The 12,429-nt window shown below is 39.5% G+C and overlaps 1 protein-coding gene across 2 annotated transcripts; it reads left to right on the top strand.

Moving 5' to 3' along the window:
* Nucleotides 1–2,054: 2,054 nt before the first annotated feature.
* Nucleotides 2,055–11,374, top strand: lpar3 (lysophosphatidic acid receptor 3). 2 transcript variants are annotated; one of them, XM_030727647.1, is made up of 3 exons: nucleotides 2,055–2,191; nucleotides 2,966–3,721; nucleotides 8,999–11,374. In XM_030727647.1, exons 2-3 carry the CDS (start codon nucleotides 2,980–2,982, stop codon nucleotides 9,325–9,327), a joined length of 1,071 nt encoding a protein of 356 aa, XP_030583507.1. In that variant the 5' UTR covers nucleotides 2,055–2,191; nucleotides 2,966–2,979; the 3' UTR covers nucleotides 9,328–11,374. The 2 variants fall into 2 exon arrangements, with proteins under 2 accessions (XP_030583507.1, XP_030583508.1); XM_030727648.1 differs by lacking the exon at nucleotides 2,055–2,191 and adding an exon at nucleotides 2,203–2,292.
* Nucleotides 11,375–12,429: the final 1,055 nt, after the last annotated feature.

The raw sequence follows: 12,429 nt of genomic DNA, 5'->3' as shown, positions 1-12,429 counted from the left end.
CATCTGCAGGGCCCCAGACTTTTAGGCATACCCAGATCATCGAGTTACTGACACCTGGGCACAAATGAGTGGTGGCCTCTTGCCAACTTGCTTTGATAATCAGTTTTTCTTTCTTTCTTACTTCAGTAATCAGACATGTCATACGAGAATGTGTGCGCACATACAAAATAGTTTGGGAGAGCACTGTACCTTAGTGAAAAAAAATGGGAAAGTATTCATCACAATACAAATTCCTTAAAAGCTCCAAAGTACCTTTCATATTAAATGGAAAACTAAGCAACCAAATCTTTTTCATATTTGTTTGACATACTATGTTTAATAATGTATGGTTTTGCACACACCCCTGTTATCTTCTTCCTCTGTCTCACTTATCTCCTCCTCCTCTTCCTCATTTCAGCATCTCTTGCCAATACCACTGTCTCGTTACTGATGAATGTTGAAGTAGTTGTTGTAATTAAATAGAGCTCAGAGAGCTTTTCTCTGGAAAAGCACTTTTGGCATGTGTCCACTTAGGAAAGCTATACTATTTTTTTTCCCTCCTTTGTCCAATAAATAAATGGAGGATAATTAAAAAAAATAATAAATAATAACCAAAAATATTCCCTGGATATTCGCTTCTTTGGTTGGGAGGTGCAGCAGAACCTCCACTGGTGAGGACAGCCCTGCCCCATTTACTTTCATCCAAAATTTCAGGTCATAAATTCACTGCGATTAGCTTGTGTGCCGTCTTACTTTAAAATTAATTGCAATGTTTTCACTTTGAATTTGTTTTTTAAAAAAGGCCTTAAAAAAAATCTAAGGTGGGCATCTCTATTCCGTTTTCCTCTGTCATGCCTGTTTCGTTCATTAGATGACTGACTTTAGGTGAGACTACTAACCTCAGAGGTGTAGGGGAGAAAGGGGCAGGAATATACTACTGCAGTCTACCAATAGGCCTATATCATCTTGTTATAATTTAAAAACAATCTTTTTGATAACACATGGTTTCAAGATCTAACCATAAGAGACTTGAGGAGACTGTTGGTATTTGGTGCTCTGTAAATAAAACTGAATTGAACTGAAGATACTACAACTCTAGCATTTATTTTATTTGTCCCCTGGATGGGCTCCTGTCTGTACATGCACCCATGTACACTTGGATACCCACAAAGTCCCCCAGGCTGATTCGCCGTACAGAAAATCAGGTAACGGTGCTTTAACCGCAGGGCTTACGGGATTTCAGCCGCTTGTCTGCAGTTTGTACTTTATGAAAAAAAAGGTTACCACCCCCCCACCCCCAAATGGCGTTGAGTTACAGTACAGAACAGAAACGCTCTCCTGAATTAAAAAAAAAATTTTTTTAATCTGAAGTTATAATCAGCAGTATGTTAAAATATCAAAACGCAACGTGATCACGCAGGAAAAACGCCTCCTTGTGATTAATATTTTATCAGACATATTTTCATTATTAATGTTAAATGATTCTATTGTTGTAGCTGTTTAAGGCTGAGCTGCTGTCAACCACCTCACATAGATTTCTACAGTTTAGAAGCTGGAGTCCTTCCAGATTATTCCAGTGTCTCTGAGGCGATTACTGGAACAGAGGGTGGGTGGGAGCGTTAAAAGATACATTTTACGTGTGGGGTGGTTTACAGGACGGAAAACGGTGTTAAAGGAGGAAATTTATTTATGACTGAACTGGTAACAATCCATGAACATCTGAAAAGTGACCCCAATGGGACCCCAGATTAAAGAGTTGTAAAAGTTCACCATTAACACTGTGTCACATCTTTTTAGCGCTTTCTATGTTTCTAAGTCAATCTTGACCTTAAAAGTGAACCCCAGCTTTCACATAATTGATTACCTGTAGGTTAACTATGTTCACTCAAATCATTAACAATCGATTTGATCGCCGATTTTGTTTGGCGATCGTGCACTTGCCGAAGACTTCAGCTGTGTGTGTGTGTGTGTGTGTGTGTGTGTGTGTGGGGGGGGGGGGGGTGGCTTCACGCTCACGCCCTCTGCGTAACGATGCCGAAAGCGCTGGATGAGCTTTCCTGCCCTCACTCTGCCTGCGGCGCGCTGCTGTCCCCTCTCTCCGTCCACGGCTGTGGAGGCGCAGTGCTACAGGGGGAACATGTTCATTAAGTCTGCACGGAGGATTTCGCAACTTTCAGTCTGCTGACGCACCAAAGACAAACATTTCACACAGGTAAACTCACCTGGGTGTTTTCTTTTTATTACTTCGACTCGATCTCTTGTGATTTTCGGTAACATCTTTTGGCGTATGCGTGAACTTACGAGTTTTGACTGGTGTGTTTAAATTTTGTTGTAAACGCTTATCGTCTGCACCTTTGCTCGAGTTTCTTCTTCGTCTTTGCTGGCGCTGGTTTCCAAGTCGGACCGGTTGTACTAAAGTTTGCGTTAAGAAATAAGTCGTGAAAAACAAATTGTACCTTGCACCGTATTACGTTCAATTCTTGTTTGGCACTATTTATGTTTACCTTATGAAATATTTGTACCGGTAGAAATTTCAGATTGGCTCCATATTACTCTGTTTTTTAATGTATGGTAATGCTGTTCAGCTTTAGTAATGAGGGTTTACTGTGAGTTTAGGTGTGTTCAATCAGAGCAGCTTACTCCCAGTAAATGGATTGTGGCGTATGCCCTTTTCTTTGGCGTCAAATGAATGAATCTCTGAAGTTATTTGGCCTTGAAAGAAATGAAAAAAATAGCACCATAGACCGATCTTGGGAGTTAGACGTTTCATCGCTCTAGATATGTGGAAACATCCTTCAGTTCATAAATAAGACTGCGCAACTATATTTATGGGCTTTACTATTAAAGGGTAACTTTATTAGCCAGTCAGTAAGATTAAATAGGTTATATAGGTGCAATATTGCATACAAAGTTTTAAAGATTCTATAGTATTAAGATGCATGATAATTAGTCCCACTTTTAACATCTTGGCATTCTCATTTCATAGACTCGCCCTTTAAAATGGCCCAGCAGAACAACGGCTGTTATCACCATGAGCAGATGGGTTTCTTCTACAACAAAAGCGGAGGTGACGATAAATGGGACACCACTCAGCTCATCCTGGTCCAGGTTGTGGGCTCCCTCTTCTGTTGCTTCATCCTGGTCTCCAATGCTATGGTCATAGCTGCTGTCATTACCAACAAAAGGTTTCATTACCCTTTCTACTATCTTCTTGCCAACCTGGCTGCCTCGGATTTCCTCGCAGGCATAGCATATGTGTACCTCATGTTTAACACGGGTGAGGTGTCACGGAGGCTTACTGTCAGTGGTTACTTCATCCGCCAAGGTCTTCTAGACATCAGTCTCTCAGCCTCGCTGTCGAACCTGCTGGTCATAGCTCTGGAGCGCTACATCTCCGTCATGAGCTGGAAAGTTCATAGCAACCTGACAAAGAGGAGGGTGACCCTGCTTATCGTGCTGGTGTGGGCTATTTCCATCCTCATAGGGGCTGTACCCAGTCTGGGCTGGAACTGTATTTGCAATCTGGAGACCTGCTCCAAGCTTGCTCCCATCTTTAGCAGGAGCTACTTGGTCTTCTGGTCCGTCTCTAACCTGGTGGTGTTCCTCATCATGGTGGCCATCTACCTGAGGATCTATGCCTACGTTAAGAAGAAGACGGCAATGCTCATGCCTCACACCACCGGCTCCATCAACCGCAAGAGGACACCCATCAAACTCATCAAGACAGTCATGTTTGTGCTTGGTAGGTGCCACTTATAAAGCTCTTATCTGAGGAGCCTCACTGACCAGGGAATCAGAACCTAAAGAGTAGTTGAGGGATCCTCTTCTTTTTAAAGTTGTCAAAAAGTTCAGAAACAGTTTAGTCTCTGTTGAACATGCTTGATTGTAATATCTGTTTCTGGTATGGTGGAAAAGCAAGCTATAGAGGGAAAAAAAAAAAAATCACAGCCATAACAAATTTCCAGAACTCGGTGAATCTCTTAATTGCTATTCTTGCCCAGACAGCAGCCAGAACTCCAACGATATTCAGTGTCCTCATGCATGAGAAGCTGTAGCTTAAGAGTGTTTGGAACTAAAAATAAATTAACCTATTTTTTAAACTGCTATCACATAAAGTCTTTAATTAGTGGTGTGGTGCTTGTTTGTCACAATAACTTCTCTTCTCATTCATCTTCACCATAGATGAGGCCCTCAGATAGATAGATAGGTAGATGGGTAGATTTGACCAGGCTCCCTTTGTTCATGCATTGCAACAGGATACCTTTCAATAGAAGTTCAGTAATGAAATCAGACCTATCCCAGTGATTTCCTTTGTAAACAGTACAATAGGAGTGTACAAGTATATTCTTCTGGAGCATAACTGCAGGTCATTAGAAGAGACGAAAGTTTAAGTACAGTACTGTGCAAAAGTCTTTTCTTGGGAAATGGGTGCAAAGATTTGTTGAAACACATGCAAACATGCACGGAAATACAATATAGAAGGCCACAAAATAAGTTTATACAATTCTACCAAGCTTGAAATTCAGTATTTGATAGTAGTCTTCAGGAATAGTTCTCCAGGCTTCCAGAACAATATTCAACGCTCTTCTTTGGATGTTGGCTGCCTTTTGTTCTCTTCTGTCAAGATGATCCCACACTGCTTCAATAATGTTGAGTTCTGTGTGTTTCTATCCAGGTATGTTTTTACTGCATTGGCAGTGTGTTTGGGGTCATGGTCACGCTGAAAAATTAAGCCGTTAAGCCAATTAAATGCTGGATGATATTGCATGTGGGATCAATGTTGTTGCCACTTTTTTCCTCCAGTCCAGCTCTTGTGTAATTTGACACACCTCAGCCGTTTCTTCTTGTTTCCCCTTCCTTCTTCATACTTTTCCTTACATTGAGACCATTTCTGATGAGGCTTCAGTGAACAGTAGATGGATCAACTGAAGGGCAGAATGCATCGTTTGTTACGGCCATGAGTTTCAGATACTGTCCATCTCCTGTAGATAGTTTTTTGTTTTGTTTTTTTAGGCCTGTCCCTTCTTTCTTTGTCCTCCACTTGTCATTTATAAAATTTTTTAAGGGTTAGGTTAGGGTTTTTCACAGCTAATAGCTCTTTTTGAATCACCTTCTTGGAACAAAAATACTATTTGATGCCTGTCAAACTCTTATCTTTGGCTTTTTTTTTTTTTTTAATAGATTCGGCTAAAGAAATAGGAACAAATTATATGTTTGTGACAGGCTGCTGTTTGCAAAGTGCCTAAAGATATCATTTAAAGAAGGTTATTTGCTGTCTGTTATGTGTAGACAGAACAATAGTTTATCCCTTGAGTCAGATTCCTTTTTCTTTTTTTTGCTTGAATGATTCATAGATCAGTGTTAAATGGCTTAACAAACAAAGAAAGCAGTCCTCTGAAAACGGTCAGGTACAAGGACTGCACTGAAAAATGAATGAAAAAGCAGCCAATGTGCAAAGAAAAACATGAAGGACCTTTTAGAAAGCCTAGAGAACTATTGCTCAAGATCACTTTATGCTTTCTTGCATTTTTTTTTTTAAAGAAACTTAAGACCTTCTCACAGCACTGTACACAGATTGTACCAAGTAAGTTGCCAAAGCGAAGAATCCAGGTCAGAGTGATACATCTCTGATAGCGCTGCAAAACAGACAAGTTTCTCTGTGTTCTGGCTTTTTGTTTTGTGCACTCTTCAGATAAAAACTTTTGTGGAGAGGTTGTAGTGTCACACTGTAGACTAATCGTCTGGCATTGATGTTTCTCAACTCACTTCACCATATAGCTCAGTGCTGTATGTAGCGTAGGAGCTGTTTGCCTGTTTACACACTTTATTCCAGACTACGCTGTAATTATCTCTTCCTGCAAGGACACTGCTTCACAGTCTGTGTGGCGTACCATCCACCACACCACACTGACTTTCAGTGAACATCCCCTCCTCCCCACCAAAAAAAAAGGAAAAAAAAAAAAAGAGAAAATAAAGAAGAACCTATACTTGGGGACTTCGGGGATTGCTTTCAGATGCACTTCTCCATAGCTTGTGGAACTGTTATTACACAAATGTAATCTTAAAAGCCTCTCCATTCAATACATAGATTCCTCTTTTAATTTCTTTCTTTCTCCTCAACCATGATTTTTTTTTTGGGGGGGTGGTGGGGTGGTGGTGTGTGTGTGTGTGTGTGTGTGTGTGTGTGTGGGTGGGGGTGGGGGTCAGCTGTCATAGGGCAAGAGGTGTGGTATATATCTCCTGTCCAGCACAGGGCTAAGGCGCCTCCTCTCCACTCTTAATAATTTACTCTTTGCTTTTTCACTTGGCCTTTTCACGCTTTAGTGTTACTAAAAAAGATACTAAAAAAGCAGAAGTATAGGTTTTCTCTCCTCACCATAAAGTGCAGGTTGCAACGTGCACATGATTAAAATTACAAGTAGTTTAGAAGCCAATTATGGTGCAGTAGCTAGTAGTGATTTGTTTCTGGAGAAAACTTAAAAAAAATTATTAAATGCATAATTATTTTTAAACAATGCTATTAGTGTGAGGGGGAAAGTCTTTAAAGATATTATGTAATAAGCAATAGGACTCTCAAAACCTATAAGGCATGCAGTCAGGTCTAAGGCAAGGACTAGAGACAAGAGGAAAACTGTCTGCTCAGACAAAAACAGCAACAGGACAAACTAGTTCAGAAATGCATGCAACCCACACATGCTTTGTTAAAACCAGTAAAATAAGTGAGTGGAGAAAAACTGGAAATGGCTATAACCTTTGTCACATCAAAGAGGGAAATAAATTCATGCATAAAATATACTTTAGAAGTAAAAGGAAATGACAGGTGACCCTTGAACCACCTGTGTTTCTGGAAGGGAACAATGGCAAAAGCAGGAAAAAAATGGAAAAAGTTTGGCCAAAAATCAGCATCAAACATCCAAGTGCAGTTACTCAGGGTAGTTTTGAAGATGCTTTCGCCTTTGGTCATATGCATAACTTTGCACTATATTCACTCACATGTCTAAAAAGTAAGTGTAAGGAATCACTTATCTTTTTGTTTTCTTACTTCCGCCTCATGGCACTAGTTTGGTAACACATCATTCTTGTAGTGTAAGTATACTAAATGCAGCACATCCGAGAGTGTTGGGGCTTGCTTTTGAAGAGGTGCATCATAATGCTCCAGGCAGATTCAGATTTGTTTTCATTCCTTATATGCAACCACCATTTACAAATGAATACCAAAAGGAACAGATGTTCAAAATATGGGCTTCTGAAGTTCCCCTTTTTTTTTTTTTTTTTTTTTGTCAGAGATTAAAGATGAAGAAAGCCCCTTCTTAAACTTGTGGAAAACATCAAAAATGGCAAGCAGAAGCCCATTTAATGGAATCTCAGTTACAATTTGGTTCACATTTATTTGGACATCAAAGACAATGAAAACAAAGTCAGATGGAAGAAGGGTGCATTTAAAAAAACAAAAAAAAAGTCTGACTTTTAAAAAAGAAATAGCGAGCTGTAAAAAAGACAAACAACAAAAAAGCCCCCCCCCCACCCCCCCCCCCCCCCCCCCCCCACCCCTCCCGTAACCCTGAAAAGGACAAGAAGAAGAAAATAGATGGAAGCACGTTTTTGTTCTGCAGTTGACATAAGACAAGTAAAAGCAGACAGGTTGCTGCTTGTGGATTCTTTGTAGATTCAGAAAAATTTTAGTTCCTACAATTTGTGCCCAAACATGTCTGAAGTAAAAGGCTGCTTCAGTATCTCTGTGACCAGCCTCATTATCTGCTACACACACAAGAATGCCGTATTTCCAACCTACCTCTACCCTTTTCTCAACTTAAACGCACAGAATTTAAACATGAGCAATTTTTTTTACATTCTGCGCTTTAATGAAATGAATGTAATGAAAGTTAATGTATACAAACACAAATCCATACCCTTTTGGGCCAAGATTTAAGTAAAGATTATTGCTTGTGATAACTAATGTGGCATCATTGAAGAAAAGGCCCCCATACCCTGTTCTCATGCTGAGAACATACTGGTGGAAAAAATGCAGTTCAGTTTTGTTGTGGAGTAATGCAACCTGTGTATCACCTACCCCCCTGCATCTCTGACCACCCGCAACCATCTTATTCCATTTTTCTGCTCCTATGTTTAATATAACACCTGTTTCTCATATTTTCCTTAAATTTTCACTGTTACCGCAAAGTCTCTGCAAAGCCCCTACATTGTTTCTTCATAAATGAAGCGTCAAGGGTCTGGAGATGGAACTGTAGCTGTAAATCCACAACATACGGTCAAAGTAGCTCAGTGCAAGTGAAATAGGGCATCTTTAGCCTGCAAACAAAGTGAGGGGGGAGAGAGAGACTAAATAAAAGTTTAGTACAGGTCTGAAAGGAAGAGGGAACACATTGGTGAGCTCAGAGTTTATTGATCATGTGTCAGAAGACAGAAGCGACCAGATGAATTCTGAAGTGTAGACGGCAATCATTTCTGCAGATTGGGCAGCGCTTCACTGGCTGAAACCAAAACGTTACCCAGAAGGTTTTGAAGGTAAAGAAGTGAAACAGTCTGCAATGATAATGAGTCATAGAATGTAAACCTGATTTAGATTTTTCCTTTCACTTCCTCAATATGAAATTACATGAAAAGGTTAAATGAAACCATCTTCAGGTGTTTGTTTTTTGCCTTTTCATACTTGTATTTGTCATGAATCCATTTTGAACCTGATAATAGGAGACTGTACATAAAAAAACAAATCGACCTAAATCATCAGTTAATAATGCAGTATTTTTTGTTTGACCTCTAGAATTAAAGTTGAAAGTCTGCACTTTAGGCCAATATTTATCAGATAACTAATGTAAATATATTTGAGTACACCTACCATTTATTTAAAAAAAAAAAAAAAAGTGTCCAAAAACCTAACCGTATAGTAAGGCTTTTATTCTTTGTTTTTAAACTGTGAAATTATACCAATTTTCCAGCACATGAAAGGGTACATGTTGAAAATGTGTTTATTTTATGTTTTTAAATTTTTTTTTTATAGGGGCCTTTGTGATCTGCTGGACTCCTGGCTTGGTGGTTCTACTGATGGATGGCCTTGACTGTCAGACCTGCAGTGTCATGATATTAAAACGCTGGCTGCTGCTCCTGGCTGTACTCAACTCGGTCATGAATCCCTGCATCTACTCCTACAAGGACGAGGAAATGTGGGCAACTTTTAAGAACCTCTTGCGCTGCATTGGCAACGGCACTCGTCGGCAGAGGTCATCAAGGGCTAACTCCAGGCCACTGAGCTCTGCTCAGGACACGGGCAACAGTCAGCCCCCCTCAGAAGAGATAAAAAATGATGATCAGGGAATGCTTAAGACCTGAAAACTGTCCAGATTTGACTGACCTTCATGAAGGTAGACTGGAGTTGACTTGAAAGAGAAGCTACATATGTCTCCAATTGGTCTCAGTGGGTTGAATTTGTCCTCAGATTAAAGCCATTCTCTTTTAAAGAGACACTTTAGGCCAGCTCCTCCACTGCAGAGCTAGGATTGTGGTTAGATGGAGATAAGGGATCTTCATGCACTGCTGTTTCCCCAAATGGATGCAAATGTGCTGTTTTATCAGGGTTTGATCATTTTTGGACACATACCTCCCATTCTTCTGTAATGGGAATCATCCTGCTTTTTAGTTTTCCTTGTGACATCCTGTGGGTTACGTAAGCACGGATGTCACTGCAGTCGAATGGCTGTTTTTAAACCAGTCAGTGTGACGTACACGGCTCAACATTTCCACTTTTAAACTTGAAAGGGTGAACATCCACGTGTAACTTTAATATGATTTTGTGTATATGCTTGAATCATCATCCTGCACGTTTACTTCCTGCGTAGCCTTTAAGGAATGCTGTAGTGGAAGAACTAGTCAAAAAGAATGACTTTTTTTTAAAAAGTCAGGCACTGTAAAGCTGTAGTTTAGCTTGGGCAGGACACCGTTTTATGCTTATTTTAGGCTTTATATAGATTCAGCAATGCATTCTTTAAACTGTACAGTGCAGTAAATATGTACATTTACATAGTGTGAGATGTAATTTCAGTCATTTCTTATCAAGCAGTTTGGCCACCTATACAAAACTATGACCTGCAGCACTTGACGCAGACAAACTTGTTGTGTAACTTTAAAAAAAAAAACAAAAAAAACATTGCTTCAGCTTGCTGAATGGCTGATGTTGCTCTGATGAAACAGCTGCTCACCAGTAAAAGGGCTGTAAAATGATGTTGCAACACACTGGATTCCAGTGCAAGGTTCGGCATACAGGGTGCCTTCAGGAACTGAAGAGGATATGACTGAATAGACTGTACCTCCCTTGGTGCACAGGCATTAACACACAAGGCCCTGCAGGCTGCTGGGACAACTTTCCAATCATATCTAAATCACTGACTGGGTTCAATTTACTTTTCTTCTGTTGTACAGTATTTATACCATATCGGTTGTAAAGGACATCATTACAATTGTATTGTTTTTATCTTTGGAGTGTATGTGAGAGAGATGTTAGTGGAGACATTTACACGTCCTGTTTTTTTATTTTTATATATATATATATATATATATATAATTAAGCTTACATGACCCATGTTCATTCCTGTGTACTTTGGACTTTTAAACAGAGTTTTAGGCAATTAACTGTAATGTGATGCTGTTTGGAGACATTTGGAGGACAATTCAGTCTCAAAGTTTCCTTCTGGAAATCGATTAAATGTAGACTGAAGTAAGAGTGAACTATTTAAACAAACTCCACAAGATTACAACTTGTATATTCTGTGCTTATGGATGTAAATCGCAGTCCTTTCTTCCTAAAGTAAACAGTGTACACTGTATATTGTATACATAGTTTGTCTTTTCTTCCCAAAAGCCCTGCTTAAGTGTCAGATCTCCCCTCTAATTGACAAAAATTGACATGCTTGAAATGAAAACCTATTATTTACTCTTAGCAACTACAAACCCACAGCCATTTTTAATTTTCCACAAGCTAGGTAACCTGCTTTTTTGCAACATTCACATGTTAAAATCCTTTCATGCTTTAAAATCTCACACAGCAGTCTGAATGTATTTCCCTATCCAGAAGCAGAAGAGGTACCTGTATATTTTGCTCTGAGAAAAGTCTCAGGTTATTAATAACATTCAGCTTTGTTTCAGTTGTTCAGATTTGGTCATGTGGTTTGCATGTCGAATATAATGTATGGCAGCATGTGCGATCAAAGCAGGGGCCTCTGTAGATATGGCGTTTCTGCTGGCTGCAGCTCTGGTTTAGCATTCTCAAAAACATGAACTGTTAATTGTGTGGCGTGGCAGTCTTTTCTTTTTTTTTTTTCTACAGCTGTTCTCTAATTATGCCTTCTTGAAAACCCAATTAAATTTCACATATGTTCATAAATGCAGTCTTTTGGTTTATTCTAAATGTTAGGGCAAACAGATGTAGGCACAGATGGGAAATGTTACATAAATATCCATTTTGCTGTAAAAATAAGGCCCCATGGAAGCCAACTTCAACGTTAAATCACATAATGTACCCACTGACTTATTCAGCATAAATGAGCTAAAAAAAAACAAAACGTCGTATTCATTTCACGTGGTTCCCACATTCAGAACCTAGAAAAAACTATTTACACTCAATGTACTTTATTAAGTACACCTGTCCAACTGGCTGTTGTTGCAAATATCTCATGGCAGCAAGCATTTAGTCTTGTAGACATGATCAAATGACCTGTTGAAGTTCCAACTGAGCATCAGAATGGGGAAGAAAGGTGATTTAAGTGACTACTGGGATCTTTTCACATAACCATCTCTCTGATTTACAGAGACTGGTCTGAAAAAGACAGTGTTCCCAGTTCTCTGGGCGAAAATGCCTTTTTTGATGGCAGAGGTCAAGGAATATCAGCCAGACTGGTGAGGATGGTAACAGTAACTCAAATAACCACTCGTTACAACTGAGGTATGCAGAAGATATCACACTGGATACCACTCCCGTCAGCTAAGAACAGGGAACTGAGGCTACAGTTCACACGGGTTCACCAAAATCGGACAACAGAAGATTGGAAAAACGTTTGCTGTTCTTTGCTTCAACATTCAGATGGTAGGGTCAGAATTTGGTGTAGATCATCTTGCCTTATATCAACAGTTCAAGCTACTAGTGGTTGTGTAATGGTATTTTCTTGGCACACTTTGGTCCCCTTATTACCAACTGAACATCATTTTTAACAGTACAGCCTACCTGAGTTTACTTATGCTACTTAAAATGTAAAGGACAGAATATAACCATATGTGGCAACTTATTTTGTAATATTCAGATTTTCTTATATTGCTGAGGAACACATTTGGTCTTGTCCCAGCAGAAACATTAGTTGCTGTATATAGATTTTTACTTATATTGAGTCACCAGTGCTTCTGCTGGTGTTGTTGATGTTGGCTGCTGATTTCATTCTTTATCAC

The sequence above is a fragment of the Archocentrus centrarchus genome, chromosome 4 (assembly GCF_007364275.1).
Source record: "Archocentrus centrarchus isolate MPI-CPG fArcCen1 chromosome 4, fArcCen1, whole genome shotgun sequence".
NCBI classification, from domain to species: domain Eukaryota; kingdom Metazoa; phylum Chordata; class Actinopteri; order Cichliformes; family Cichlidae; genus Archocentrus; species Archocentrus centrarchus.
This window is presented reverse-complemented; position numbering and strand designations above follow the sequence as displayed.

Bases quoted from the DNA above. Each gene is read 5' to 3' on its own strand.
- lpar3 (XM_030727647.1), top strand. From the start codon at position 2,980: ATGGCCCAGCAGAACAACGGCTGTTATCACCATGAGCAGATGGGTTTC. The intron at 3,722-8,998 runs GTAGGTGCCACT...TTTTTTTTATAG, and splicing joins GACAGTCATGTTTGTGCTTG to GGGCCTTTGTGATCTGCTGG.